The sequence below is a fragment of the Lagopus leucura genome, unplaced genomic scaffold, assembly GCF_019238085.1.
Source record: "Lagopus leucura isolate 7727_CA_CO unplaced genomic scaffold, USGS_WTPT01 Super-Scaffold_100002, whole genome shotgun sequence".
NCBI classification, from domain to species: domain Eukaryota; kingdom Metazoa; phylum Chordata; class Aves; order Galliformes; family Phasianidae; genus Lagopus; species Lagopus leucura.
The window spans coordinates 29,083,074-29,109,794 of record NW_024962263.1 but is presented as its reverse complement, the minus strand read 5'-3'; the positions used below and the strand labels follow the sequence as shown (position 1 = coordinate 29,109,794).

Here is a 26,721-nt window from a genome sequence, read left to right as displayed (position 1 = left end):
CTGGGAAGTTGAAAAACGTTTTATCTGATGGGTTGGGATGGAGGAAGGTAATGTGTGAAATGTAGACCTGCTTGTGGAATGTAAAACTTAGGTTTTCTTGCCCTCTGTTCTGTGATGTTTATCTGCCTCATGGATGAGCACCTTTTCTCCCAAACTTAACAATAGAATCACTCTTTGCAGGGAGAACAGCATCCTTGCACTGCCAGAAGTGCTGCTTGCAATCTACTTGCACAGTGGGATTTATATCAAGAATGATTATTTTTAGCACTGAAACAGTGAATCCAATCCAACTCCATGGAGGAGTTACATGGCAATGCCTTAGTTGTTTATGCAGTTCAGGTTTTTTTTAACAATTCTAAAATCATGTGATTTTGGGAGGGAGGCATACAGAAAGAAAATGCCGTACTCACTGTTTCTGGATTTGCCTGCCTTGTATTTAAAAATAAAGAATTTCTACTGCTGCGTGGATAGAATTTGAGGCTGAACTCACTGTCCTGCACCAACACAGAGAACAGATCTCACAGGCTTAGCAGTGGTGTTGAGACACCCAGACTCCCTGCCTGGTGTACTTGCACAGGTACAACAGAAGCACTAATTCGCATTACTTCACCTTTATTTCTGGTGGTAACGAGTGAGGTGAAAGTACATTAGGTTGGCTTTCAGCTGTCTTATGACAGCTGAAGTTTCCCAAATCGGTTATACATACAACAGAATTGAATAAGGAAGCTGATGAGCAGACTCAATACAGAATTTCATTATGCCAATTTTCCACTTTGAAGAGCTACACTTACAAATACATACATTGAAGGCCACGTCTTGCATTGCCCGACTAGCGTACAGAAGGAATAAAGCTCGAGATTGCCTTTGTTGGTTCTGTTCTGTGAATGACTCTTTCATCAAAACGGAAGTGAAAAACATCTTCAGGAAACTGCTCTTCAACAAGAAGAAAGTGCTGCTGGCTACAGGTCACTTACACCCCAAAGTCAAATATTACATAGGAAACCTAAGCTGTGGTTCATTCTTAATAAAAGCTAGAAGATGTAATTGGATAATGAAAATCCAGTTACTACAACGGTTACCAGTTAAGAGACAGAAGATTTTACAAGAAAAAAAGACATTGCTACTGCAAACAAGCTGGGACAAATTCTGCTAATACAGAGTTCAACCCTTGGATAGTCAACAAAGAACGAAAACAATACTTAAAGAATTAAATCTCTGTCTTGATACTGTATCAACGTACTTATATATCTGTAATTTAGAGTGCTTAATCTTATGTACACATTCAACACCAGATTGCAATAATATGCCTAAAACAACCTGATAAATTGCTATATAGATGGCAACTTTGGCTAGAGATACACACAGTTAGAGGAATACATTGGATAGGTTTTTCACATCCCATGCTGCTGTGAGACATTATCTATGCAGAAATACTGTCCCTGGAAACCAAATCTATGAGAATGTTGGATCTTGGGGGGAAGAGTAGAAAGAAAAGTCCATCTTACCCTGAATGTTTATATGGCTTTTACTTATTATTTTATATTATATATATATATATTTTTTTCTTTTACTTGACATCTCAAACTATATCTTGTTAACTGTACTGCTGGCCAGTGCTGTGGCTGTGGTGGCACCTCACTGGGCAGACATTTCTCTTGGGAGAAGAGAAATCTGGAGCAATGTAACTTTTTAAATGAAAAAGCCACCTTAATGTCCTATGTCACCTTAGAACTTAATTTATTATACATTACTTTAAGAGTCTTCATTTACAAATGAAGTTGCTTCATCTAAATACAGTTTCAACATATGGTACATAATAATATATGATGGTTTATTGTAGATGATGGTAACAATTGACTTTCTAGAAAGCCAGCAGGAAGAAAATACTTTCTGGTTTCACAGGGTATAGATAGAGCATCCATGTGTATGACTGCTGAGAAGTTTTCTTCTTTGCAAAAGTATCTTAAAAGACCCCACATATATCTCATTCCATCAAAAGATTTGTTAAGCAGTAATTAAACGGAATTGTGAGAGTTCACAGGCTTTTCTAAAGTGAGTCAAAGAGAGGTTTGTTCACTAGAGTTTCTGTCTCTGGTGAGCAGCTCACTGCAACTCCATAAATAAGTGCATTATTTTATTTGCATGCTTTAGCTGTCTTGAAGATCTTAAATTGTTATCTTCTGAGATCCAGGTGCATGCCATATGGTGTTTGTGCAACTAAAAATGAAGGGGTCTATTCTCGTCTCGATGTGTGGGGAATCCCTGAACACCAAGAGAAGAACATATCCTTAAGGGTTAAAGGAGGGAACACATTTTTATTTGATTACAGGGCTTACGGAAGTGACTTATATTTGCTATAAAGAATATCAATCAAAAGAACTGTAGGTTGATTTAGGCGCTTGGAAACACCTTATCTTAGGCTTCATGATGCCACTCCTAAATATGTCTTTCTCTAGGAAACTTTCCAAATTGAACTATGAAAAGTAATAGTTTTGTTTGCTGTAATACAGAGCTGCACAAACATTCTGTTCATTACAGTGCCTGCAGTTGCAGTGCAGAACTGAGGTGTAGAGGAGGTTGGACCACAGAGGAACCCAGAGACCTACCACTACCACAGCTCTGTATATAAATGACATGCTTTTCTTCTACCTTAACAGCAAACATCATTAAACACAGCACTCAATTTGTAACGAAGTATTTTTAGAAAATAAAATAAACAACACAAAATCAAATCCAAACCCCAAAGCAATAAAATACATATAGCTACTCCTTACATTTGTTGCCTTGAACCACAATTTACAATTAGCTCTGTGAGACAGCACCATATCCACTTCACTTTCTTCTCAGTGTAATAGCAAATAAAAGAGGTATCAATGTTAATATATTTCTAAATAATCATATCAAACTTGACAGAGACTTAAGCTGTCTCAGTGGCTTAGCTAAACAGCAGTGCTGTCATTAATCCTGGTGCTGAGAAGTGGCAAAGCAGATAGTCTCATTCTGTCTCATTAGGGAAAGCTTTTTACAAATTTGTGGTGCTGTCTCTGAAAAAATAAATCCTGTGCCTTCTTAGCAACCACATGTCAGTTTAATATCAACTCTGAGTGGCAATTTCCAGCTAGTAAATTAAATCTGGTTCGCAATCTGTTTCATTATATTTGCCGTTTAGGACAGTAAAACGTCTGTGAAAAGTATTTCCTTCTGAAGAAGTTATAATTGCCATTTTTAATCCACCTATATTTTAAGGTGGATGCAATTGTGAATATTCAGATTTTTTTTTTTTAATCTTTTGTCATTCAAAATGTACCTGGACTTGCACCATATTAAGGCTGCTTTCCACGTAAACCAACAGTAAACACAACTTCTAATAATACAGGCTTCACAACTCTTTGGGAATCGAATAGTACTATTCGGAATGGACAGTACAAAGCAACTTTCTGGATCTACCCAGGACAGAGACTTGCAGGAGAGCAGTCAGAGCAATCCTGAGGAAGCATCATCACTTACAAAGTCAACTTACCTTGCATTTATGAGGTACTGTGCTAAGCTGATGTTTGCGGGGGATCCTGTGATTGTAACTTGTCGTTCTGCAGAGCCTTCTGTGGCATTAGCAATCTTGATCTGCGCTCCTGACATCTGCCTGATTTCATTTATCTTACTGCCTTGTCTGCCAATAATGCAGCCTATTAGCTGGAGTAGGACAAAGACTGAGATTAGTGCCACGGACAGAGGCAAAAACCACTTCACTGCAATTTGTAGCATCGATAAAAACAGAGTTTATGAAAGACTCCTCAGTATCAAACAAAAAGACTTCCACTGTGCTGTTTGGAAGGAGTCACTAGCATGGTCTACCAGTCCAACGTTCCCATGTCTCTAAATCAAGTTTTTGCTGCTACATGGGTAAGTATCAAGAGAGCATCAGACCATTTAGCTGTCTTCTGCAGCATAAAATGACCGTGTGTTGCAGTGCTAATGAATACAAGGCACAGCCCAGCCTGAAAACAGCCAGCCCAGCAGAGCTGTGGGCTGGACAGACCTTGCTGTGCTCCCACCCAGTCCTGCACAGCTCCAGTCATGCTTCCGGTCCTAAAGCTCATGGGAATGCATGGGCCTCTCCTGCACTATTAAAGTCAGTGGGAGTTACAGCTGAGCACCTGCAGGTAGCAGCAGGCATAGAAAAAGACTGGTAGCAGTGTACGTGTACATATATAAACACACACACACACACATATACACACACGTGTGTCATTTTCAGCTGTATTTCACAGAACCTTAACAGAACTCACACTCCATAAATAAAACTGAGCCTTTGTTTCCTCAGATCCCTCTTTTTTTTCTTTTTTTTTTTTTTTGGAGGGGGATAAAATTACATTGGTGTTATCTTCAACTGATAGCTTTTTTGAAGGTTGGCGAAGTCACAAGCTTTTGGACTCGAGATGCAATTTGCAGAAGTACTGAATGCTACAAATGAGCAGTGCAGCGCAGTCAGGGATAGGGGATGTGATTTGTAAGACTGAGCACAGGGAGCCCCAAGGAGTATGTGGGCACTGAGCCAGCCACTGAAGCTGAGATGCTTTGGCTTCCTTAGAGACAAGGAGGAGGTTTTCTGCTAAAGCAGCATGGAGACTAACAACACTGCAGTGCCCAGGACCTGCAGAAAATGCAAACTTGGCTCTGTGGGACTGCTGACATTGCTGCTGCCCATTTGGCAGAAAGAAGTGCCAGTAGTGCTGATTGCCTTTCCTTCCCACTCTTTCTGATGGGTTATCCTTTCTGTCACTGCAGTACTTGCAGTATCTTGGCAGAAGCAGATTCACGTTGTCCAGACGCTTCAGCAAAAGAACAACAATAAAAACCCTTAATCTTTGCTTCACACCTAGTGACAGAATGACAAAGCAGCTAGCAAGGCAGCCAAAACAGACACAGAGCACAAGAGCATATGTGAGAGGGAAAAATGGGCTTTAGGAGCACACACAGAGGATTTTCCACCCTGTTGAAGCTGAAAGGCCTCATTTAACTCTATCCTCATCCCAAGGACCTGTGTCAGCATGTTACTGCCAGGTGCCCATACAGAGCCTTGCATCCGCTCCATCATTAACATAAGCAGACAACAGCCAAGTCATCTTGGAGGAAAACACTGCTTATGAACACATCCCTCTACTGAGGACCTTTCTGTTTTCTATGCTTTCCTCTCACTGGTCTCCACAGTCCATGGGTAGTTAAGGTGAAGCAGGAGAGATGAGCACCCAAAGAGCACATAGCAGTGCAAACACCAGCTGGTGGGGCTTTTGGTTATCATTGTAGGCCATCAGTATGAGCAGTGCAGAGAAAGTTTTGCCAGGGAACCATTGGACAGGAACACTGACAGCACCTGATCCACTCATATCTGTTAAAACCTGGTGATTTCTGTAATTCTGTTCCTGTGAATCATTTATATGTCATATCCCAGCTATTATTTACTCAAATTTGGTTAGAAGTGTTTGCTGTTATGGGAGCAGAATGGAGCATGGAGACAGGAAAAAAAAACTTTGAATTATCTTTACTTGGCTTTGAGATGATGAGCTTGAAGTGCTGTTCAAGAACCTGCCTGCTGCATCCAACGCTCTTCCTATTAACATTTAGGTTCTGTTAAGCACCAGCAAGGCAAATCATAACATCTTCAGATTCCTCTGACACTTGTCAAATGACATGAAGGGCAGGGTAGGCTTCTTGTCCCTATAATAATGATGTCTTAACTATGAACAAAAGAAGTAGACTGCACAAATGTCTGAAGAGGAAGGGTAGAAATATGAATTTACTTACTACGAAGTACTTGCGTGGTCTTAAGAACACGTAAAAATATATAAAGGTATAAAAAAAAATGTATTTAGAAGGATTTCAAGAAGTCCAGTTGTCACGTGGTGTTGTCATTGCCTGTAGTGTTCAGGACAAAGGAATGTGTAGGACTGCTGGCTCTTCAGGTGTGTGGTGAGCATGCTGCAGTCATCAGCTCTGGTAAGGCACCACTGGGTCACACAGGGGCTGTCACCTGTGTGTGCAACAGGTCCTTGGGCAGCACTTTTAACACAGTTGCGTCAGGAGAATGAATCTGTAGGCTTGTAGATGACTTTGGGTTAGATACGGAAGGTTCAGTCCAGACGGCCCCAGGATAACAATGATGCAGTTGTCTGAAGGAGCACTTTTAATTCATACACTGATTATGGCAGCTGTCTGTAATGCAGACACCAACAAGTCTGTGTTTGTTGTGCTGGGCCGATTCTGGGAGCCTGCTAAAGGCTTTGCTAAAGACTGCTTTAAAACTATACTTAGGAAGAAAAAGAGGGTGACATTGTAGGTCCAGTCTGAAGCTCCTCCAAATCATCCTTTGATTCTGTGATAGTGAGCTGCTTGAACATGCTCTATGAGTCGTGACCTGACTGCAGGTAGTACACGGAATACATTTATCCCCTTGCCACACTAATGCTTCTGGCATCCTTGTTCTACTTGCTCACATTTGTGCAGCATATGAAATACTCCAAGAGCTGATGGCTTCTGGAAGAAACTTTGACCTACCAGGCACTGGCCATTCCACCCTGATCTGCTGTAGACATCCCTGTTTATTGCAGGGGAGTTGTACTACTTGACTTTTAAGGGTCCCTTCCAACTCAGCTGATGCTACAATTCTTTGATTCTGCTCTACATAGTAGCATGTACACTGTCCTGTCTGGAGGACAAGCCACATCAAATCACATCCAAACGTGTGTCTTCCTTTCCAAGACTGACCTTTCTCCTTCCTTCAGCTGCCCTTTTATTGCAGTACAGCAGGCTCTGTGTTACTCAGTCCCCAAAATGTCCCCCACCACAAGAGCTGCCTGTCCTGCGCTTTGCACGTAATACTGCATTTCACAGATGTGGATTCACTGTTCCTTCAAGCTTAGCAGACAAGAGTTGGAGAACATGAAGGTTGCTAAACATGTTAAGTCTTTCAGAACTTTCAGCACTACATTATTTTTGATGCTCACCTGCTTGCAAAACATAGCAAGTAATAGAGATAAAGCTGGCCCATTAGAGAGAGCAACTGAGCATCCTATGGGCTACACAAAGCTTACTGTGTACTATATTATGAATTTATGCATATGCTTGTATAATCAATGAATATACTTGTTATTATTATGAAATTACTTGTTATTATTATGAAATATACCAGAGAGTTTGGCTAAGCAGGCTATTTTACAGAAGAGAATAGATAAAATGCTTACCTGTGTCCTGGGCTCACTATAAAACTCCAAAGGAGTGGATCTCCAGAAGAGATCCTTCCCCACTGGTAGTCAGCTCTTAAATAGGTCTAGGAGAGATGGAGCCTGGCTCCACCCCTTCCAGCAACACAGCTGAATTGCCTTCAGCTGTGCTCCTCTGGCTGACTCATTGCTCACCTCAGGTGATCAATCAGAGGTTCAGGCCACGATTCAGCAGTTCCCATACAATGCTTAAGGTACATAGTATGCACACTCATCTTAGAAACATACACAAGCATATATATATACACAAAACTTTTATGTATGTACAGGCATCAGATCACAGAACTGTTAAGAGTTGGAAGGGACCTTGAAGGGCCACTTAATCCAACTCCCCTGTACTGAACAGGAACATGTACAGCAGGTCAGAGTGCTTGCAGAATATGTGTGCATATGTATGCAGGTGTGCAGATTTTAACTCCCTCAAGGACGAAGCAGAATGGCTAAGATCAGAAAGGCACCCAGCCCTGCAACCTGCACGTGTTTGCAGAAGAAGCCTAAAACCAGCACGAGGAATAAAGCAAAGCTTTCATCAGTATCCTAAATTCTCATTCTGCATATGGCTTATAGATCACCTGAACAGCGGATGGCATCTCTGACTTCATGCTCAATAGTCTATGTGCCTGACAAGTTCCCACTGAATCTGTTTCTGCTTTGCAGCATTTGTTGTCCGTCAGTATCATCATTTGCCCTTAAAAATCAAAATATCAGTTGATGTTCTCTCCTTCTTGTACTGTAAACATCAGTGAAGATGGTTCCCTTTCCTACTGCTCCACTACCATGTCTCATCCACCTTCACCTACCTCAGCGTACCTCATTTCTTCTCATACCCATCAAAAAAACCAAATAAACAAAAAAACAAATCCTAAAACATAGATGCTGCTATTTGCCTTTTTTTTGGTTTTGTTTTGTCTTTTAGTAAAATTCTGCTGGTACCAGCAGCAACAGAATCAAATCCAGAGTCTGGGCTCTTACAAGAAGGGACTGGAGGAAGGTCTGCTCTGGTTCCCCCTCCCCGGCTTCTTGGTGCTGGTGGAGTTTCCCCTGACTTGCCATGTCAGCAGAGATGTAGGCCTCTCTCTTCCATATTATTTTCCCATGCTAAGTAAATATGCTAAGCATACGTCTTCCCCCTGCCAAAATGCTAAGCTCACTGATTGGGCCTAACAACCCAGCTTGCTGCTGGGTTTTTCCTACTGGTTTGCTCCTCCATATTCATCACGCTGCCACACTGCACAGGGAGAACTCAGACTTCAAGTTCTTGGTTTTTTTGTTTTTGTTTTTGTTTTTTAAACCAAAGCCCAGTGTTGTAGGTCTGTCACAGAAGAAGTGTTGAGCTTCCACGTACTTGTTTAATTCTGGTATCTTTTCTTTCTTATTATGAGTCTAGCACCGGTTAAAAGGAAGCAGCTTCTACTGCTTGGCATCTGCCAGGTCCCTCAGCTTTGATGGAAAGGCTTTTACTCATAGTACCACTGCATCTTCTTCAGAGTATCTTGTACAGACTGTTAAGTCTTCCCTCAACTGTTGCTTTCAAATCCTTCTGAAAACTTCTGAGTCAGGGATGGATTTAAGTGAATATCCAAAGTCCTCAGGACTCTTCTGGAAGAGGCATTACCCAATTTGGGGCTGCATGTCACAGCATGGTCAGATGCTGCCCTTGTGTCCTCTTTACAGCTGCCACCAATCCTACTCCAGGAGCTGAATTGAGATCTGTGGAGATGAGAACTCGGTGTCCCAGAGACTATCAGAGGAGGAGGAAGAGGAGGCACCATGGGGGCTCTCTGGGGGCTAGGTTTCCCTGGGGACTTCTCCAAGAGCACTTTGCATGCTTGGCCCCTCTCAGACTACTGGAAGGAAGGATTTCTGACTCCACTGGTGATAGGAACAGTTCTTCAGGTTGCTTTATCCAGCTTGGATGGATTTGCATGTCTGTTTATATGGAATATTGACCAGATTTACTGTTTTTTTTTAAATGTTTGTGTTTTCCAAGGGTGAAGCTTTCCTGCTACTTGCTTCTGCCTGTCTCCCACATATATAAGGGAATTACACATAACTTCTAATGAGGTGGATTTTTTATTATTATTATTGGTTTATTCATTTACTTTCAATGGCCATTTTGGGGATTGGATTACACAATGTTGTGAAATCTGATATCTGTGCCCAGCAGTGATGTCATCCCTCCTGCTCCCTAAAGGACAACCACTATTATACTACCTCACACAGAGGCTTGTGCAGAACACACCTCAAGTCTGAGCTCCTCATTCTCTTCACACTTGATTTTCTTCCACCAGATTCATACTGGGGCTTTGGTTTTTTGTATTTATCATTATCTTGTTTTTAAAAAATAGGTGTAACACATATGTAGGTGCAGTGGCAACTGTAGAACAAGTGGATATTTGCAAGCCACATGCTGTTCTCACCTGTGCTGGACTTCTGCAGGCCTGCATGTATAAAATGAGGGAGGTTTCTGACCAAAACTGGACTAAGAGATGTTGGTTGGGCAAGTGAAGTCAAATTACCAGTGCATGGTTTCCTGCACAACTGCTGCTGCCTCTCCCATCTGAACCAATGCAATAACATCCTTTCACTGTCTGCAGGCTGTTTATAAGCACAACCCCACCTTGGCCCTGGTTTTCTTCCTTTAGCAACAACAAGGCACACGCTGTGTACCACAACAAATTTCCTATTAGAAACAACACATGGATGTTTATTTGCTTCTGAGAGAACAGTGCTGAGCCACGGCATTTCATAGCTCCTCATCAGAAACAGATCATTTTTTTTCCTCTTCTAGTGCGCTACAGCACATGAGGCCAGCTGTTTCCCTCTCTGTCTGATAGGAACCCTGAAGAAGTGAAGTCAGAAGAGTAACCTCAGCTTTACATCATCAGGGGCAAGAACAAAAATTGCCTGAAAGTCAGATTACAAAAACTTGCTTTGTAAGGATAAGTACCATGCTCTCATAAAATCCTCAACTTACAGTAAATTGGGTTATAAACTACTGACAGATCAGCAGGACAGCCTTTAAGTCACATAAAGCTTACAAAATCACTGTGCTCATAAAATAAAGATTTACCTTTGCTTCTTCTTTGTTGTTCTGTATCTTTTTTTTCTTACTGTAAATCATTGCCACTGAGTTTAATAGGGCTTATAGAATATTGTAAGTGTCTCTTGAAAAATATAATTGCTATTTATGTTCCCACTCATACTTGAAAGCTCTTTTTAGTGGAGGGGAAACTGTCCATTTTTCAGGTGACTCATTTGTAATGCAAACTCAAAAAAATCCCTTTGCTGATGAAAGAGAGTAAAACTTGAAGGCATATTTGCATGATGCACAGAGCATCAGCTGGGCAGTTAGAGCAGCTGCTTGAGGATTAGCTCTGTACTGCCCAGGGACCAGATCTGTCTGTCACAGTCAGTGCAGAGTTCTGGAGCCCCTGTTCTCGGCTAAGTGCTTGTACTGTACCTCTATCTAACCAACGTTTGGTTTGTACCTTTGCATAACTTTTTGCAGGGGAAATACTCCACCTGGGGTAAGCACAGTCTCTGGTGCAGACCAGCTCCATTCCACCACTGTGGTATGGTGGTCCCCAGCCAACCCACAGCAGATGGGGTCTGAGCAATTTCCGACACTCTCCAGCCCCTCTGCTAGGGTCACGCATGACATGGTATGTGTCTCAGACCATGTCTGCTTTTCACTAAAAGCAGCAGACAGCCAGGCTTTGAGGAAATGGGTGAAACACCATGGCGTGGATGCCACTGTGGAACTAAGCCAGCAGCACTGGAGGTGTGACATGAGATGGGAGGGCCACTTTCACTACTGCTGTCGGCACGTCAGTAACCCATGGCACCTCCTTCCCTTCAAAACCAAACCCCAGGTTGTTTCTGAGGACGAGTGTTTGCAAATCACCCACGATGACAGAATTCCCCCCCGGTGGCAGAGGAGACCAAGAAGAGAAAGCAGTACTGACTATGGATCCACTTACATCATTGGGAATAGTAAGTTCATGGGAACTGGTTGGAGAAGTGGCATCCAGTCCTATGTGGGGAACAGACAGAAAATGTTATGCCAGTTGCTTGCAAAAAGGGTAAGACACAACAAGCCAACAAGCGATATTATAGAGGAGGAAACATACCAACAAAAAAAACCAGAAGAGCAAAGAAAAGTAGAGAAGTGCTAGCGAAACAGAAATGAAAGAAGATGCAAAACTCAAGAGGGTTGGACTCGCTTTCAAAGAGTCTTATTTTAATTAACCTTTAACCCACCAAAACAACAAATGTCACATGATTCCACAGAGTCATACAAATCCTTTAGAAAATGGAGGGTTTCACCTACAAATCATTTCTGAAGCTCATCATAAATACATTGATTCAGAAATTAACAGATGACTGAAATTTGACCTCTCTACCCAGTGTTGTAGAATACAGAAAATTAGAGTGGAACTCAAACAGAAAAAGTAGTTGAACCAAATACATTGTCATGAAAATTAAAAATAATAATAATAATAAAATAACAATGAGGAAATTAACCTAAAAGAATTTGGAAATTAATGAGGGATTAGTTGCTGAAGAATGTTGGGAAGGGTCATTTTGGAAGGGAAAAGTACCAAATAATGTAAGTTGCATACATTTGTTTTTAAATTGGGTGGACAAAAGGAAAAAGGAGAAATGGAATTACTGCTCTAACACACGGTAACATTATAGGAACATATATCTCATGAGTACAACCAGGAAAAGATTAAGGAGCAGCATGTTAATGACAAGAATGAGGAACACAGAAAGCTGGGAAAAGCCATTCAGTGTTACTTGCAGATATTTTATCAGATACACCATAGAAAAACAAAAATGTATTTTGGATGTCATTGCTCTCCCCTCTCATTTATTTTTTAATTTATTTCCTTGGGGCGCTGTCTTGATTTGTTCATTATCATCTCTGAAGACATGCCAAAATACTCATTTCCAACTAGAAATTGTGGAAAAGGAGCTATTTAGAAAACAGCAACTCATCTACAGTTTACTTGTGTTTACATTCTACTAAGAATTGTATATAGTTATTTGATGTTGACTATAACAGTCAAGTTGCTCACAAAATTTGATGTATGTGATAAAATGTTATTTACCATACCAAGCATGTACCAGTTTATTCTGTGAAATTTTTGATGCCAAGCTCCAATCTAGTGAAGTATAGAAAAAATAATTTATTGTATGGTTAATTGACTCGACTTCTCTCTTGACATGAGTTCTTTCTCTTGAGTAAATAATTTGTTATCAGCTCATGCACTTTAATCAACACAGGCTGAATTTCACATTTCTTAAGTGAGTTGAATTTCCACTGCAGTTTGTAAGCAGTCATTTGCTCTAGTAGGACATGAGGCACTTGTCCCAGCAGTGACTATTAGTGATGGTCTTAAGAAGTCTGGCTCTATGATGAGCTCCAGTTTTAGCAGGCAGTAATTTCTTTAATCTAAATTTCTATACTGCCATTACATGCTATTTTCTTGTATTTTTTGGTTTACAAAAGATGCTAACAAACTGGATATTTGGCAGGACATATGTCCAAGTGCTTCACTCAGTGTCAACTGGTAGATACTGTATGGTCCACAATAACTTTATAAGGATTGAAATAACTCAGGATTTTTAGCCAATGGCACAAATGGAGTGGGTTTGATTAAATAAACATAACAAACAAAGCAAATCTTAGTAGTGATGAAAGGAACTGTAATAGAGGAAAGGGAGGGAACAACAAAGATTAATGTGTCAAAACAGAAGGATCATTGGTCATTGACCACATTTGTTATTAAAATGATGTAATGACCACGGGAAACAAAGCTGTTAAGAAGAAGGACATCCCCAGGAGGTCATGGGTACGTACCAGGGAAACCAGGGGTGGTCTGCCCAAGGGGAGTAAAGGGGGGATGCTGCATAGCCAACTGGTGAAGCTTGGTCAACTGCAGGGCAGGATGGGAAATTAGAACTAACCAATCAAATGGAATTATTTCAGAGCAGAGAAACCGTCTTACATGTTCTAAAATTGGATTAATTAAAATTATATTAAAAAAAAAAAAGTTTAATCATTCATTCTGATCTACTGCAGAGAAAAAAAAAAACAACAAAAGAAAACGAAACAACAAAAACCCCAAATTGGTTATAAATGACATCTCTACTGTTATTACATGTAGCAGCTATTGTTAATATTAACTAATTACTGTAGAATTACATATTAAAAGAGTTCAGATTTATCACATGCAAAGAAGACTGAGATAACTGTGATTTGTTCCTGGGCCATTGTACTTTCTAGTAAGTATTACACAAGATAAGAGATGCAACTGAACTATAATGTATGGCTATAACGTATGTCATTAGGGACATGTGTCCTTAGTCCATGTTAACTCCATTGCTAGCAGTAGAAAGTAAATATTGCCCGGAACAAACGAAAAGGTGAGGAAGAAAAAGGGAGTAATTTACATGTGCTGGACTCACGTCTGGATGAGGGATGGCATACTGCCCCTGAATTGTAAACGCCTGGAAACGAGAAGCACAGGGAAGACAGAGGTCAGCTGGGTGGGACAAGCACAGGGCAGCCTCCTGCTGGCCCCATTGTGAATGCCACCCACGTCGCCCTCTAAACCAAGTAAAGCTTAATTTTCTTGTGCTGCTTGATAATGCCTGGCGTGGTGCAAAATGTTGTTCACAGGATGTATGGTGTGATGCCAAAAGCTACAGCCTACTCTCTGGCTACCCTGATGCAGGAGGTGGCTTGCTTGGCCAACCAACACAGTGCCAGCAGATGTGATCCTGCATAGCACATGACACAGCCCCTCATCTCCCCCGCTGGCTCTGCTCACTCTGTGCAATGGCCTACACAGACACAGCTATGAAGAGATTATAATTTTCTATTTTATTCTGTAGAGCTTTTCTGAAAGGAAAGGCATGTCAGAAAAATTTTAATGTGCTTATGCTCAGACAGGCAGGGAGGCAAAAGGACAAATTATAATGTATAAATATTTGTAGTGGGAGAATTATAAACAGGAACAGAGATGATTAGCTTAGTTTGCAAAATGCTAATTTGACAAAAGGCCTCTTAGAAAGCAATGAATCCTCTGCAAATGATAAAACAATTCATTTAATGATGTTCAGATATTAAAACCCTTTATGCTCCAACTGCTTAATGCACATTTCTGCAGCAAAATTTCCCTTCTGGAGAATAAACATTTCATTTAATTTTGAAATTAGCTATAAAAGAAGGCTGAAATCTGGCAAATATTATGCACACGAGCAGTTTTCAACCAGAAGGAACTACTGGGCTCAACGGCATGTTCACTTGCATACATACTCCCATGCATCTATGGGATGGCCATTAGAAACGGTTTATAAATGAAAAGGTCCCCATCTACAAAAACAGACTCTAACTGCCATCAGTGGGTCTTATGAGCAAAGTGTGTGTTTAAGTGTTTTACCAAATGAGGACAACCTTAAGGAAATGTTAAGACTGCTCTGCTGAGTGGAAGGCTTTGAGTGTAGCCAAGCACATGAGCGGCCTTTCAGATATTCAATGGATATGGCACTGGGCAGGGACCTAGGCCTATGAGCAAACAGTGGGTTTGAAAAACACACTCTGGTCTCTTGCTCTCTCTGGTGGACCAGAATAGACCAGATCTTGGGTTTCCTTCAAATCCAGCTGAGGGGACATCATTTTTTCACAAGGGTGCTTCCCAAGATGTGGTCTACAAGCCAGCAGTGAACTACTGCGATAAAACTTGCTAACAAACCTAAAAGCACCCTCTTCCTCATTGCTCTTCTTGCTCATATTTCACATACACACATGAAGACACAAACAAAACTATGGAAGTAACAGGAGTAGGTAACACCCAAAGCTCTGTTTATTAACTCTGCCCTTTCCACAGCAGATGCATGAGAAGTACAAGCCCAGTAACGGCTACTGAGGCATCTGTATGGTAATGCTTAGCAAGGACAGGAGCTACAAGTCTGCTTCCTTCAAAGCTTAGACAACTTTCCAATGGATGTACTGACTATGGTAAGAGCATGAATTATCTGGCCTGCATATCTTCCTCAATTTAAGAGGCATACAGCAAAGCTGTCACTGTTGAGCACCAGTCTAAACAGCAATGCAGCACAAGGGGTAGAAATCTTCTATTTGCTTCCTTCAGGCAAAAGTGCAGTTTTTTTTTAAAACCATTGCTTAGGCTGGATGTTGGTAAACGGCAGAGCAGAATAGTACAGTTCAGCTTCCCTTCTGTCAGGCAGTGCAATATTGAAGAAGCACAAGAAAATTAAAGCCATACTTACAAGAATAAAACCCCACCTTGTTAAGTAAGAACAGAATTCAAATTTTTCTAGTGCTGTTTGAAAAGCAATCATTAAAGAACCTGAAACCTTTAAAGATAGCCATGATTTTACTTAGAATGGAAAAATAACTTTTGATATTGTAGTCAAAGGGCTGGGTGGACTTAATACTCTAACTGAAATTTTATTTTCAATGTTAATTTCCACTGTGATTTTCCACAGTCACTTTCAAACATACCTCAAGCATTTTCCATAAAAGTTTGGTTAGTCAAAGACCACATTCAAAGCACACACAACTCATCTGTCTCAGACACTCTTTCTCACATCAGTAAGGTTGCATCAAAAAGTGACAACACCTTTTTAACTAGTAAAACTGAAGATGGCAAGAACTATCAGGCCTTCAAATAGAACACTTTCTGTTATTTATATGAACTGTTTCGGGCACCCTAGAAAACAGTTTCAGTGTTTTTGAGTAATCATATACAATCTTCAAAGCAATTATAATTGGCTGCTACATTATGTACACATGCATTTCTTAAAGGAAAGCACTGCAGTATAAACTTAATATACTTCTGGAATAAATTATTCTGAACTCTCAGACCAACTTTTGGCAATTTATTTTTAATTCCAACTCAACGTTGGTCACTACGGGAGCTGATTTCTTATTTTGAAGAAAACCTAGAGGGTAAACTTGGACACCCAGCAACTTCAAGTTACTTTATCCAGATTATAAAAGTCTGGGTATATGCCACAATATCTCATTACAGGCTAGAAAGTAAAACTCTGAAATAAAAAACAGAGACAGTTTATTGCAAAGGCCTTTAGGAGGAAATGGCTTGTTGCTGTATGCTTGGTATATTTAGGAGCTTGCTGGCACACTGGAAGATTAGGGAGAGGCAGGATTCTGTGCCAGCAGCACCTTATGCCACCTGCCCTACCAAGAACTTGGTGTCTGGCTCCTCAAATGATTTCTGTATTCCCTGTTGAGATTCCCTGTTGTATTCCTTGCATAAGACATGGTCTCTAGGCCTGCAGGTGTCCCATCATGCACATGAGTGGCTCTTCCCACTGGATAAACACTAAAAAGGGGCTTTGCTCTCATCCTGGGTGAAAGAATAGACTAGGATTGGATGCCTTTTGCCACAGACGCTTCACACATGAATCCTAAGAAGGGAAATGTGGCCTTCCTCTAGCCTAGATTTAGGAGACCAGGATTTGGGCAGGGTTTGCAGCATCCTGGACACCTTTCCACTCTTCATAGCTTGCTGGTTACAGATCCCCTTGTGAGCCTCCTATGGTATTTTTAGGCTTGGTATCAGCTGCATTTGTTGTTGGTTCATTTACTGAAAGTGCATTCCCCTTGCAGCTCATGGTGGTAAATTCCTGTCACAGCCACTTGTTGCAAACTCACTTCAGGACATTATCACAAAACAAGGAAGGGTTACACTGCACATGGGTTTTTAAAAGCAGATAAGAACACTGATATAGCATAAGACGAAGGGGAAATAGTCAAAATTTCACTATATAAAAAAGATACAGTAAAGCTCTGATTCCATTACAAATGAGACTTAATGGCTGGGAAGGTCTGCACCTACATTTATATAGTTTGTGTAGCCTCAAAACCCCATTACTAAGGAACTATAGGGCAAAGGAAGTTATTGGTACTACTGAAGTAATCTGCAGAATACCACTTCCCAGGCTTATACAGCAGCAGGAAACACACTGTATATCAGATGCTTCCCACTCAATGTCTTGTCATTGTTTTCCCCTTAAGTTTGCAATGCAGTGTTCTCCTTCCTTGCAAGCTGCAAGCACACAGAGTAGACAGAGCACATCAATACTATACCAGGCAAAAAAATGAGTAAAAGTTGAAAACTAACAGGCGCTGGCTGAGGTTGGGCCAAGACGGTGTGGTTTCCAGCTGAAGCCAAAATGGTGTCTGCTCTTACCTGGCCACCTGCAAAAATGATAGGTGCAGAGGCAGGTTTGGGACGGTAGGGGATGGTGGCACCTTTGGGTGGGGACTGCAGACAAAAACACAAAGCGATCAAAATGCAGAATGAAGCAGAATGCACATAAAACCACTCTTTAACTTGGCCACCCTAGGCAGTAGGGGTGCACTGACCCGGCCCCAGCCCGCCCTGCCTTCCTTACCAAGAGTCCTAGAATCAGAAGTCTGATGTCTGAGCCCCAGGTAGGGAAGCCAAGGCCTCAGTTGTCCAACTGACAGCCGGCACTCGTGGCTTCTCTACCACTCTTAGCTGGTGAAGCTATAAAGCTTCATTAAGCACTTTAAGGCATTTCAGGAAACAATATCAAACTGTGTCAATGTTTTGGAAGAGGCCAGTCTGAGCACACCCTGCTTATTGATCTTTCCTATGCTGCTGCGCATCAAGATTTCTTGTTTTACTGACTCAGTTAAGTCGGCTGCTAAATGACAAGCGACTGGCTTGATCCTTCCTCTTGTTCAGCTGAGCAGGAAGGGTGGAGAAAATCCCTCCCAGCTACAGCCTTCATCATGTACAGAAAAGGAACATATTCCCTGCAGCCCAAGGCAAGTGTATGAAGGGAAATATCTGAGCCAGATTAACATTCTTCCCATACACAAAGTGGGAGCGTCTGCCTGTAAAACAGTTTGTTTTCTAAATTAAATATATCTATTTATTCCATGAATGCCACTTGCATACAGAACTACACACCATGCTCAAAGCTGATAATAATTACTATCATGTACTCCACGTCTAATGAACTAGCATTAGTTTTTGAATATTATCTTCTATATTATTTTTATACACAAATTCTTTCCTCACAGTAGTCCAGCAAAAACTGAAGCAAGAGTCATTTTTTTTCCAAGCACAATATTGGGCATTTCTTCAGTTTTATGCCTTTTTTTTTTTTTTGCATAATGCTGGCTGTTATTTAGATACAGTGCATTCTTACGAACAGCCTGTAGCTACAGTGCTGTCTCACTGCTTCTCCTATCTTTAAGGAATATAAAATAAGTAGGACATCAGAGATTATGAGACAGCTCCTGACTACACGTAAGATAAAAAAACCCATAAAACCCAAAACCCCAAACAGAGAAAATATTCCAGCAAAAAAAATGTGATAAAAATGGAGAAGTTAATCATTCTAAGTCAAAAGCTGTGGTTGCCATGTCAAGTTTTTTCATTTTGTATGCTGATGTTTTTTCAAACTTTAACTTAATCAGTTGAGATGTGTACTTGCATGAAAGTACAGACACGTTCAATACAGGATTAAACAGCTCAAATCTGTGTAGAAATTAATTTGGTATCATTTAACTTCAGAGCTAAAAAAGTGCCATTGCAAAGAAACTTAATAGCATTATGCAGTGATCTGACCCCAAAGAAGGAAAGAGTCCTGCAATGTTTAAATCACACAAGCCAGAATTGCTTCTACTTTAAACAAGACCTACGTGTTTTTGTCCTGTTCAGAATCATCAGAATAAAATGCATCAGAATAAAATGCTTTTCTCAAAAGATGGGCTGCAGCTCTGTGCAGGACCATGCTTTGCTGCTTGACAGTGTCATGATAGCCCTGGCCCCAGGTTGCTAAGCCTGCTCCAAGAGGTTCCCAGACACCAGTCAAGTATTTGAGGCTCTGTCAGGGTCCCCCTGAAATCCCTGACCGGGGATGGATGGACAGGACCTCAGGGAACCCCCGGGCAGCTGAAAATCAACAACATGTTTGAACATCTCCCATGTGAGAGGCAAGAACCCAAACGATCACTTACCTCCAGCATGACCACGCATATCTGTTTCACACACTGGATGATGGCATCGGGAGTGCCTGAGATAGTGACTGCACGCTCCGTTGAGTTTGGCAGCATATCCCCTGCTACTTGCACCTGGGCTCCTGTGGACTTGAGCAGAAGCAAACCAGAGTATCACTATCAGGAAGGCAATGCCAGGGGTGGGGAGGGGAGGGGAGGGGAGGGGAGGGGAGGGGAGGAAGCCAAAATAATCCTTGGCATTATTTCACAAAAATCATGAAAGACTTTCAATCAACAGAAAAAAAGCCCACATGCATTTCATATTGAATTTGCACTTCCACACATTACAAACAAAATGTTTTCCTGGTTGTTATTTAAATGCTATGTATGTATATATTTAGTTAGCTTTTAATTATCGTTGAGTTTGTGTCAGCCAGCAAAGAGTTATTTTATTTTCTTGGTGGTCACACACAACACATGCTATTCTTCTTTCCAGAGACTGATTAAATTACTGATTGCATCTTCTGTTCACTACTGCTATTTAAAGAGATATCAATTCCTTTTTCCATAACAGGCTTTGAAATTTCACCATAATTTCATCAATCTGCCATGCTTTTCTTTCTTTTTCTTACAGCCTTGTCTTGCAAATGCATGCATTCCTTGCTGTTCTCGGGCAGCAGCCCTACCAGGCTGAACACAAAAAGCATCCATCCCTCATGCAATTGCTACTTAGTGTGTTGTGTGATGATGAAATTAGATCATATCTTGAGGTAGATGCACTTTTTTTTGTTGCTGCTGTTTGATAGTGGTTATTGTTTAGCATACAGTTCTGGGTATCTGTATGACTAGCATAAAATACTCTGCAAAATACTGCAGTCATTTATGTGTTTGCTTCCAATGCTAGTTTTGTTTATTTTTTTACTTTAGTCATATATCAGCAATGAAAAAATAAATAAGATCTTCCCAATACACTTCTGACTATGCAAATGTGAAGTGTGCATCCATGCTACGTTAGCCTTATCCAAAGATCCCTTTGACCACACAATATCCTTTTACTTCCTTGCACTGGGGAAGTAGCTAACTGCTTCTGAAACTGTTCTCACCAGAATAATCACTGTACACAGACCAACTTCACCTGTAAGAGCCTGTGTCCTACAAGCACTCACTCACCATTACGGATGAGATTTCCAGTACAAAGAGGTACAAAGATTTCCAGTACAAAGACAAAGAGGTGACAGCTATAAAACCCGCAACTAAGTGCTTAACAGACCACACTTGGTGCTTCTGCCCAGTACTATTTTAACACAAATGAGAAACTAGCCAGAACCCTACTACCAGACAGTTCTGAATAAAGAGAACAGTTTTTCCTATATATCTAATTTTGCACAGAAGATCAAGTGCACATCAAGTGACACTGTCTCCCACATCCCAAAAGCATGTTTGAAAATAAGTACTAATGAGAGGCACAGCTCCCTGATTCTTTAATGAAAAAAAAGGTAACAAAATACCAAGAAAAAAAAGTAAAATTATTTGCAGGTCTTGGTAAATAAGAAGACCACTTCAAATGGCAGAATTTCAGAGCAAATTTAATTTTGATCAAAACATTTTCCAGTCCTCTACATCATCTGATGAAAGCTTCTCTTACCAAAATGTCCTTTTTTTTTTTTTCCATGCTTGAAATGAAACTTGGAAGTTCAATGAAACATACTGCCTTGAAGATACATTTGTAGATAAAACGGAAAGTTTTCCTGGGAAAACTTGGTGAAAAGCTTTTGTTTTGACAAAGTCAAATAAAAAAACAGTCAGCACTTCATCTTGCTATTCAACACTTTGTTCTGTGTTAGAACAAATACAAATGTAGAAGGAACACCATCATTTTCTCCAGAGTAAAATGGCATTTTCAGAAATGTTTATTCAGATTCCCTTTATATAATTTTAGCACGTGCCTACTTTTCTTGTTTTACTGATTAAAAATATCAGATCCTCAGCTTGACATGTGCTAAGTTACCATAGCCACAGTAGGAACAATTCAAGCTGACACCGTGTGATCATTTTTGCATTTTCTGATTAGAGAAAAATGTGGCTGCTAGCACAGTGAATTGAATGAATGCCTTTAGATAAAGTCTGAATTAAAAATAAATCAATATGAGATGGGAATAGATGAGGTCAGGTCATTCATGGAACAGCGAGATTAGGGAGAAACAAAAAAACAAATCAATTAAAAAAAAAGGTAGATGAAGAGTTTGACCTCATGACCTGGCCTCGCCAGCACAATCTGGGTCTTTCCCTGACTGCAAACGTTGGAACTGGCCTCGAAAAGTCCACAACACTCTGGCTCGGCCTTCTCAGTGTTGCTGACTGGGGGACAATGCTGAAAAAGAAATCTGAAAGGACATTTTTATTTGCTAGGGTGTTGATTTGCCGAAATGTGCTTGACTGTTTTCTCTGTTGTTTATTTTCCTCTTCCAAGCTGTGTTTGAGCTGCTCTAGTAGTGTTGCAATGAATGAATTGTAAAGCTGTTTTTTAATTTCATATACTGTCTCTGTGTCCTGGAAGGTACAAGGGCACTGTGGTCATTGGCTTGCCACAGAGCAAGGCTTTCTGAGGCTCTTCACTCAGCACATTTGACAGTCAATAGGATAACAACCCTGGCTGTCATTTATGACCACCTCCTCCTTCCAGAACTGCCATGAACTGATGAGTCACAGTAAATGCTGTACATGTAATTTCAGTAAAATAATTTTCACAGAATCACTGAATGGTTCAGGTTGATCGGGCCCTCAGAGCCCACCCAGCCCCAACCCCATGCCATGGGTAGGGCTGCTCCCATCAGCTTAGGCTGCCTAGGGCTCCATCCAACCTGGCCTTGAGTGCCTCCAGAGGTGGGGCACCACAGCTTCTCTGGGCGGCTGTGCCAGCGCTTCATCACCCTCTGAGTAAAAAATCTCCATTGGCCAAGTGCAATGGAACAACACTGAGCTAGTCAGAAACCCTGGCAGACACCCCGAGACTTACCTCCCTGATTTCTTTGATTTTGGAGCCTCCTTTTCCTATAAGGGATCCGCACTGACTTGCTGGAACGACAAGCCGCAGTGTTACAGGTGGCTTGCTTGTCACTGAGCTGTTTGTCATTGAAGCATTAATGTCCTGTAATAGCAACATCAAACACAATTAGCTGAGGATTTGTCATTCCTTTTGGGTACTAAAGGGCGCAGAGCAAATGCCTGAACAGTTCTTGAGGACTTGGGCAGTTTGTAACTAATTGTGTCTCATCTCTGCTGCAGGTGAAGCCACCAGCAATGTAGATGATACACCATAAGCATGACTGCACAAGAAGCAGAGGAGGAAGGCTTGTGCAGGGGACAGGCTCAGTGACAAGACTGGGAGGTGACTGTGGCACCTGCCTTTAGACCAGCTGAAGCAGATGGAAAAAACAAGCAGGTTTTTGAGTTCACAGGCCCCCAAATCCTGACTTTGTTTCTTTTCCACTATCTTGAGTTGAACATTTCTACTATATATTACATCTTTTCACATAGCTTCTCTTCATTGCCACAAAGAAAAAAGGTTTTAAGAGGGAATGACAAAAATGATCTATGACCAATCTGAAGCAAATAAAAGCAGATAATATTGATAAATACTTTGCTGCACCCATGCTTAATTTCTCTTTTGTAGCAGATCTGTATAACACAGTACACTTTCTAAAATATTTTCCATCATAGCTATGTAACCAGAGTATTAACAATAGCAGTTATCTGTACCTAGATATTTTAACATGTATTCATGTATTCTGTTATCTAGTCAAACTACACTGCCTATTTTCAAGGGCTTTTTAATATACTACTTGTCACAAAGTTTACACTGTTTTAAACATATTTTTGTTTCTTCAAAGTCTTCCAGCCACAACAAAACTATCCCTCTAATTTCCTCATTCTCATCATCTAAAAGGAGTCAAACCCAAACAAGGAGTCTCAGTTACATACTCCTAAAACCATGAGACAAAAAAAAACAAAAAAACAAAAAAAAAAAAAACAAATAAACAAAAAACCCACAAAGGAAAAGATAAAGCTGACCTTCCAATGGAATGAAGGGACCAAAATCAATCAATCAATCAAGCAAGCAAGCAAGCAAGCAATTCACAAGTTATCCAAACAACACATGGGAACACCAGCATTGTTCGCAGCAGTACCTCTGCATTTTGGATGGTAACGTTCTGCTGCCTAAGAAATGGCTCAGTATGACCTTGCTAAGCTTCAAAGAGATGAAAAAATCTTGAACACAATGAGGCATGTCTGCACACCATAAGACAGCGATCAAATCAGTCCTCTGCAGCCCTTAACTCACATTTTGTTTAGTACCAGTGTCAGTGAGAGATTGCAATCCAAAATAAAGCGAGAAGGATAGCAGAGCTCTGCAACACACATGTACCTGAAATAAAGTGCAAGTCATACCGATTTTCCAGCTGGAAGATATCACTTCACTAGATCATGTTAGTGTCAGGTAATGGCACATAATCATCCAGACGCAGGTAAACAACTCACTTCAAAGCCACCCAGCATGTTCCTGATAATGTCTCCCAATTCTACATCATAGCTGAACTGGCCTCGAAGCATTCACTGCACTCAGGTGCACTTAAAAGCACTTCAAAACACTTGTTCATTTAAGGCCGCTCTACTTTATTTTCTCTTCACCATTCAGAAGTAGTCAAACCTAAACTATGGCATCTCAATGACATACTGGTAAAGGCATCAGATCAGCTTAAAAACACAGAAAAGATGAGAGAGCAAAAAGATCCCCTCCAGAACTGCACATTCCCAAAGTAGTGCTGGCTGGAAAAATTCTCACAGGACAATTTTATTTTGAACTGGAATATTTGTTTCTTTAGCATCTAACTTTCTGTGCACTGCATCCATCTCCTCAGGCCTTTGAAAGATGTAAGAGTTGGACTTTGCATGGTTTTTCGTTTGTCTTCCTCATCTAGGATCCCTGATGGGTATCAGTCACATTGATAAGGAAGTGATTCATGTTCAGAGTGTTACATGAGCTTTCTCCCAGACTCTACAAATTAATCACAAATTCCTCCCCTCTTTCCCATCCCAAAATTTGATACAAAGAGTTTAAACCAAGTTCTCACAACTTATTTTTTTTTGGTAGCATTTCTAGCTGGAAACTCAAGAGTATTCTGGCTCATGTACAGCTCACATCTTGTGGGCTATGGAGAGTACATTCATAGGGACAGATAGCCCATAAAACAATATTTGCTGGAGTTTACACTGCTGTTTGCTACATATAGGTTCAGCAATTATCACACTGGTGCTCTTCAGATTTCGCAGTTGCTGACAACATAGCATAAGTAAAAAGAATATTTTATAGCAAGAGTGATATTCTATTGTGGGATTTTCTATTTCATAACTGGCTTAAGAAATCTCCAGTAATAAGATATGTATAAGAAATGGCATTGGGTAGCCAGCTCAATTCTAAGTTCTGAAACAGTACTTCATTTTGACTCTAAAGCATTACAGTTACCTCATTGTATTGATAGGAATAATTACAGAAAACCAAACTGATTTTATGAGACATTTTTCCTTACCACTGTTCTTTCAAATACTCTGGAAGCCAATGATATTAAAACTAAATACAGATACTTCAGAATAGATATGATGCATGAGTTCTACATTAAGTGCCAATACTCACTGACTAAAATCAATGCTAAGAGTCCTGATTACCCTCTAAGATCTAAGCACAAATATGCATAAAATCCACTCAAACGCCCGAAGTTCACATTTTTTTGCCTATCAAAAACAACAGGGTGAGTTTGGCTTTTTTTTTTTTGGAGAGGTGGGGTGGGTGAGGTATTTAATGCTATGTGATGTTCAATGCTTTTATGAGAAATGTGATGCTATTTCTACTGGGTACTCATTTTGATGGGAACTGGCAGGGATTAGAGATTCCCACAGCATTCTGCAGGATAAGATCGTAAGGAGAACATGCTCTTCATTCTCTCTCTGAATCTCAGCATGCTGGTATGATGCCGTGCATGAAACAGAATCATAACCTATAGAAGGAACAGAGATAAGTATGATACGGGCAAGGAGATAAAGCTCTGATGGAGATGACAGCAGATGGTTTTACAACGGGACTACAGAGAATTGCTTGTGCAGTTCTGCAAGACTCAACCTCAAAATCAGCATTATTTCATTAAAAACTGGTAAAGAAAACAAACAAAAAAATGCACCGTGCCATAAATCCAAGGTACCTTATCAACACATTGAACAACTGTAATATTCCATTGGAAGATCTCAAAGATCACGAAAGAGTGGAGGAGGATGAACGGGATTAACATTTCCAGCATTAAAAAGAAGAGCCATATGCCTGAGGACTAACAAGATGGTCTCCTGAGATGTAGGAAGTTCCCAATGAACACACCTGAGGATGAGCTCAGGATGTCACAGCCCCAGTGCAGTTACATACAAAATGTTACCCTAGGTGGGGGTGAGGCACTGCCAGCAGGGATGGGATTGTGTTAGCATGATAGCCAGCCCAGGGGACATTTAATGCCATTAATTAAACCCCTGCGGAGCTTCATTTGCAACCTGTTCACAATTAAGGTAGGCATTTAGCATAGACTGCAAAGGTACAAAGGGAGTGTTGAGGGTTTGGAGAGTGCACTTAATGAAAGACTGAGCTTGGCTCATTTATTCTGGAAAAAGCAGAAGTGTGAGGGGATAAAGCTGTTTTATAAAAAAATGTGTGAGAGCAAACCTCAGGACTGGAAATGCAAGAATTATCAGCCACTGCTGGTACGTGGACAAAGCCATAAAAACTACTTGTGAATAAATTTCCATGGGGAGAGAGAAGGTGTCCAGGTATCAGAGAATTGAGGTTGTGAATCCAATATCAGGAACTAGAAAAATATAAAGTACTTTTTGATCATGCCATAATGGAGATTGCAAGACATACTGCTTATGCTAGCAGACAATTGCACCTGATGACCCACGAACTCTTCTGATCCTGTTGCTCTAAATTTGAATAATCACCAAAGGTAAACAAAGCTACACACTGGCATTCCCCATCATCTCCTCTCTGCAGGCAATTCCTTCAGGAGAAGGTGAACTGCTCTCTGTAGGAGCTTCTGCTTCCCACAGAGTACAGAAGAGACAGCTGGATGAAAGCAGAGGGAGTCAAGTCCTCTCCTATGTTAACAGGGTTCATGTTTGGCAGCCTGCTGCCATTTTTTTTCCTTTTTTTTTTTTTTTTTTTAAAGTTTCCCATTAAAGCAGTGACTAATTCTAACTGCAGCTGGTCCATGAAACTTGAGGAGATCCGAGCACTTTAGGTACATATCTGCATGGAATGGTAATTCTATGGTAAATTGAGCGCTCCCTTGCCTCACTTACTATTAGTGCCTTCAT

The 26,721-nt window shown here is 40.7% G+C and overlaps 1 protein-coding gene across 6 annotated transcripts in view; it reads right to left on the bottom strand.

Annotated features, from left to right (window-relative positions):
• The window catches only part of LOC122179336 (poly(rC)-binding protein 3-like), a 130,522-nt gene that overhangs the window by 2,994 nt on the left and 100,807 nt on the right, over positions 1-26,721 (bottom strand). For 4 of the 6 annotated variants that reach the window (XM_042870149.1, XM_042870148.1, XM_042870152.1 and 1 more), the window contains 7 exons: positions 22,328-22,459; positions 19,333-19,461; positions 17,459-17,602; positions 13,740-13,796; positions 13,147-13,222; positions 11,261-11,313; positions 3,521-3,690 (listed from right to left, as the gene is read on the bottom strand). In XM_042870149.1, coding sequence (XP_042726083.1) covers positions 3,521-3,690; positions 11,261-11,313; positions 13,147-13,222; positions 13,740-13,796; positions 17,459-17,602; positions 19,333-19,461; positions 22,328-22,459 — 761 coding nt within the window. Of the gene's footprint in view, positions 1-595; positions 2,263-3,520; positions 3,691-11,260; positions 11,314-13,146; positions 13,223-13,739; positions 13,797-17,458; positions 17,603-19,332; positions 19,462-22,327; positions 22,460-26,721 lie in introns of those variants that run through there. The other 2 variants (XM_042870153.1, XM_042870151.1) reach the window with 2 other exon arrangements.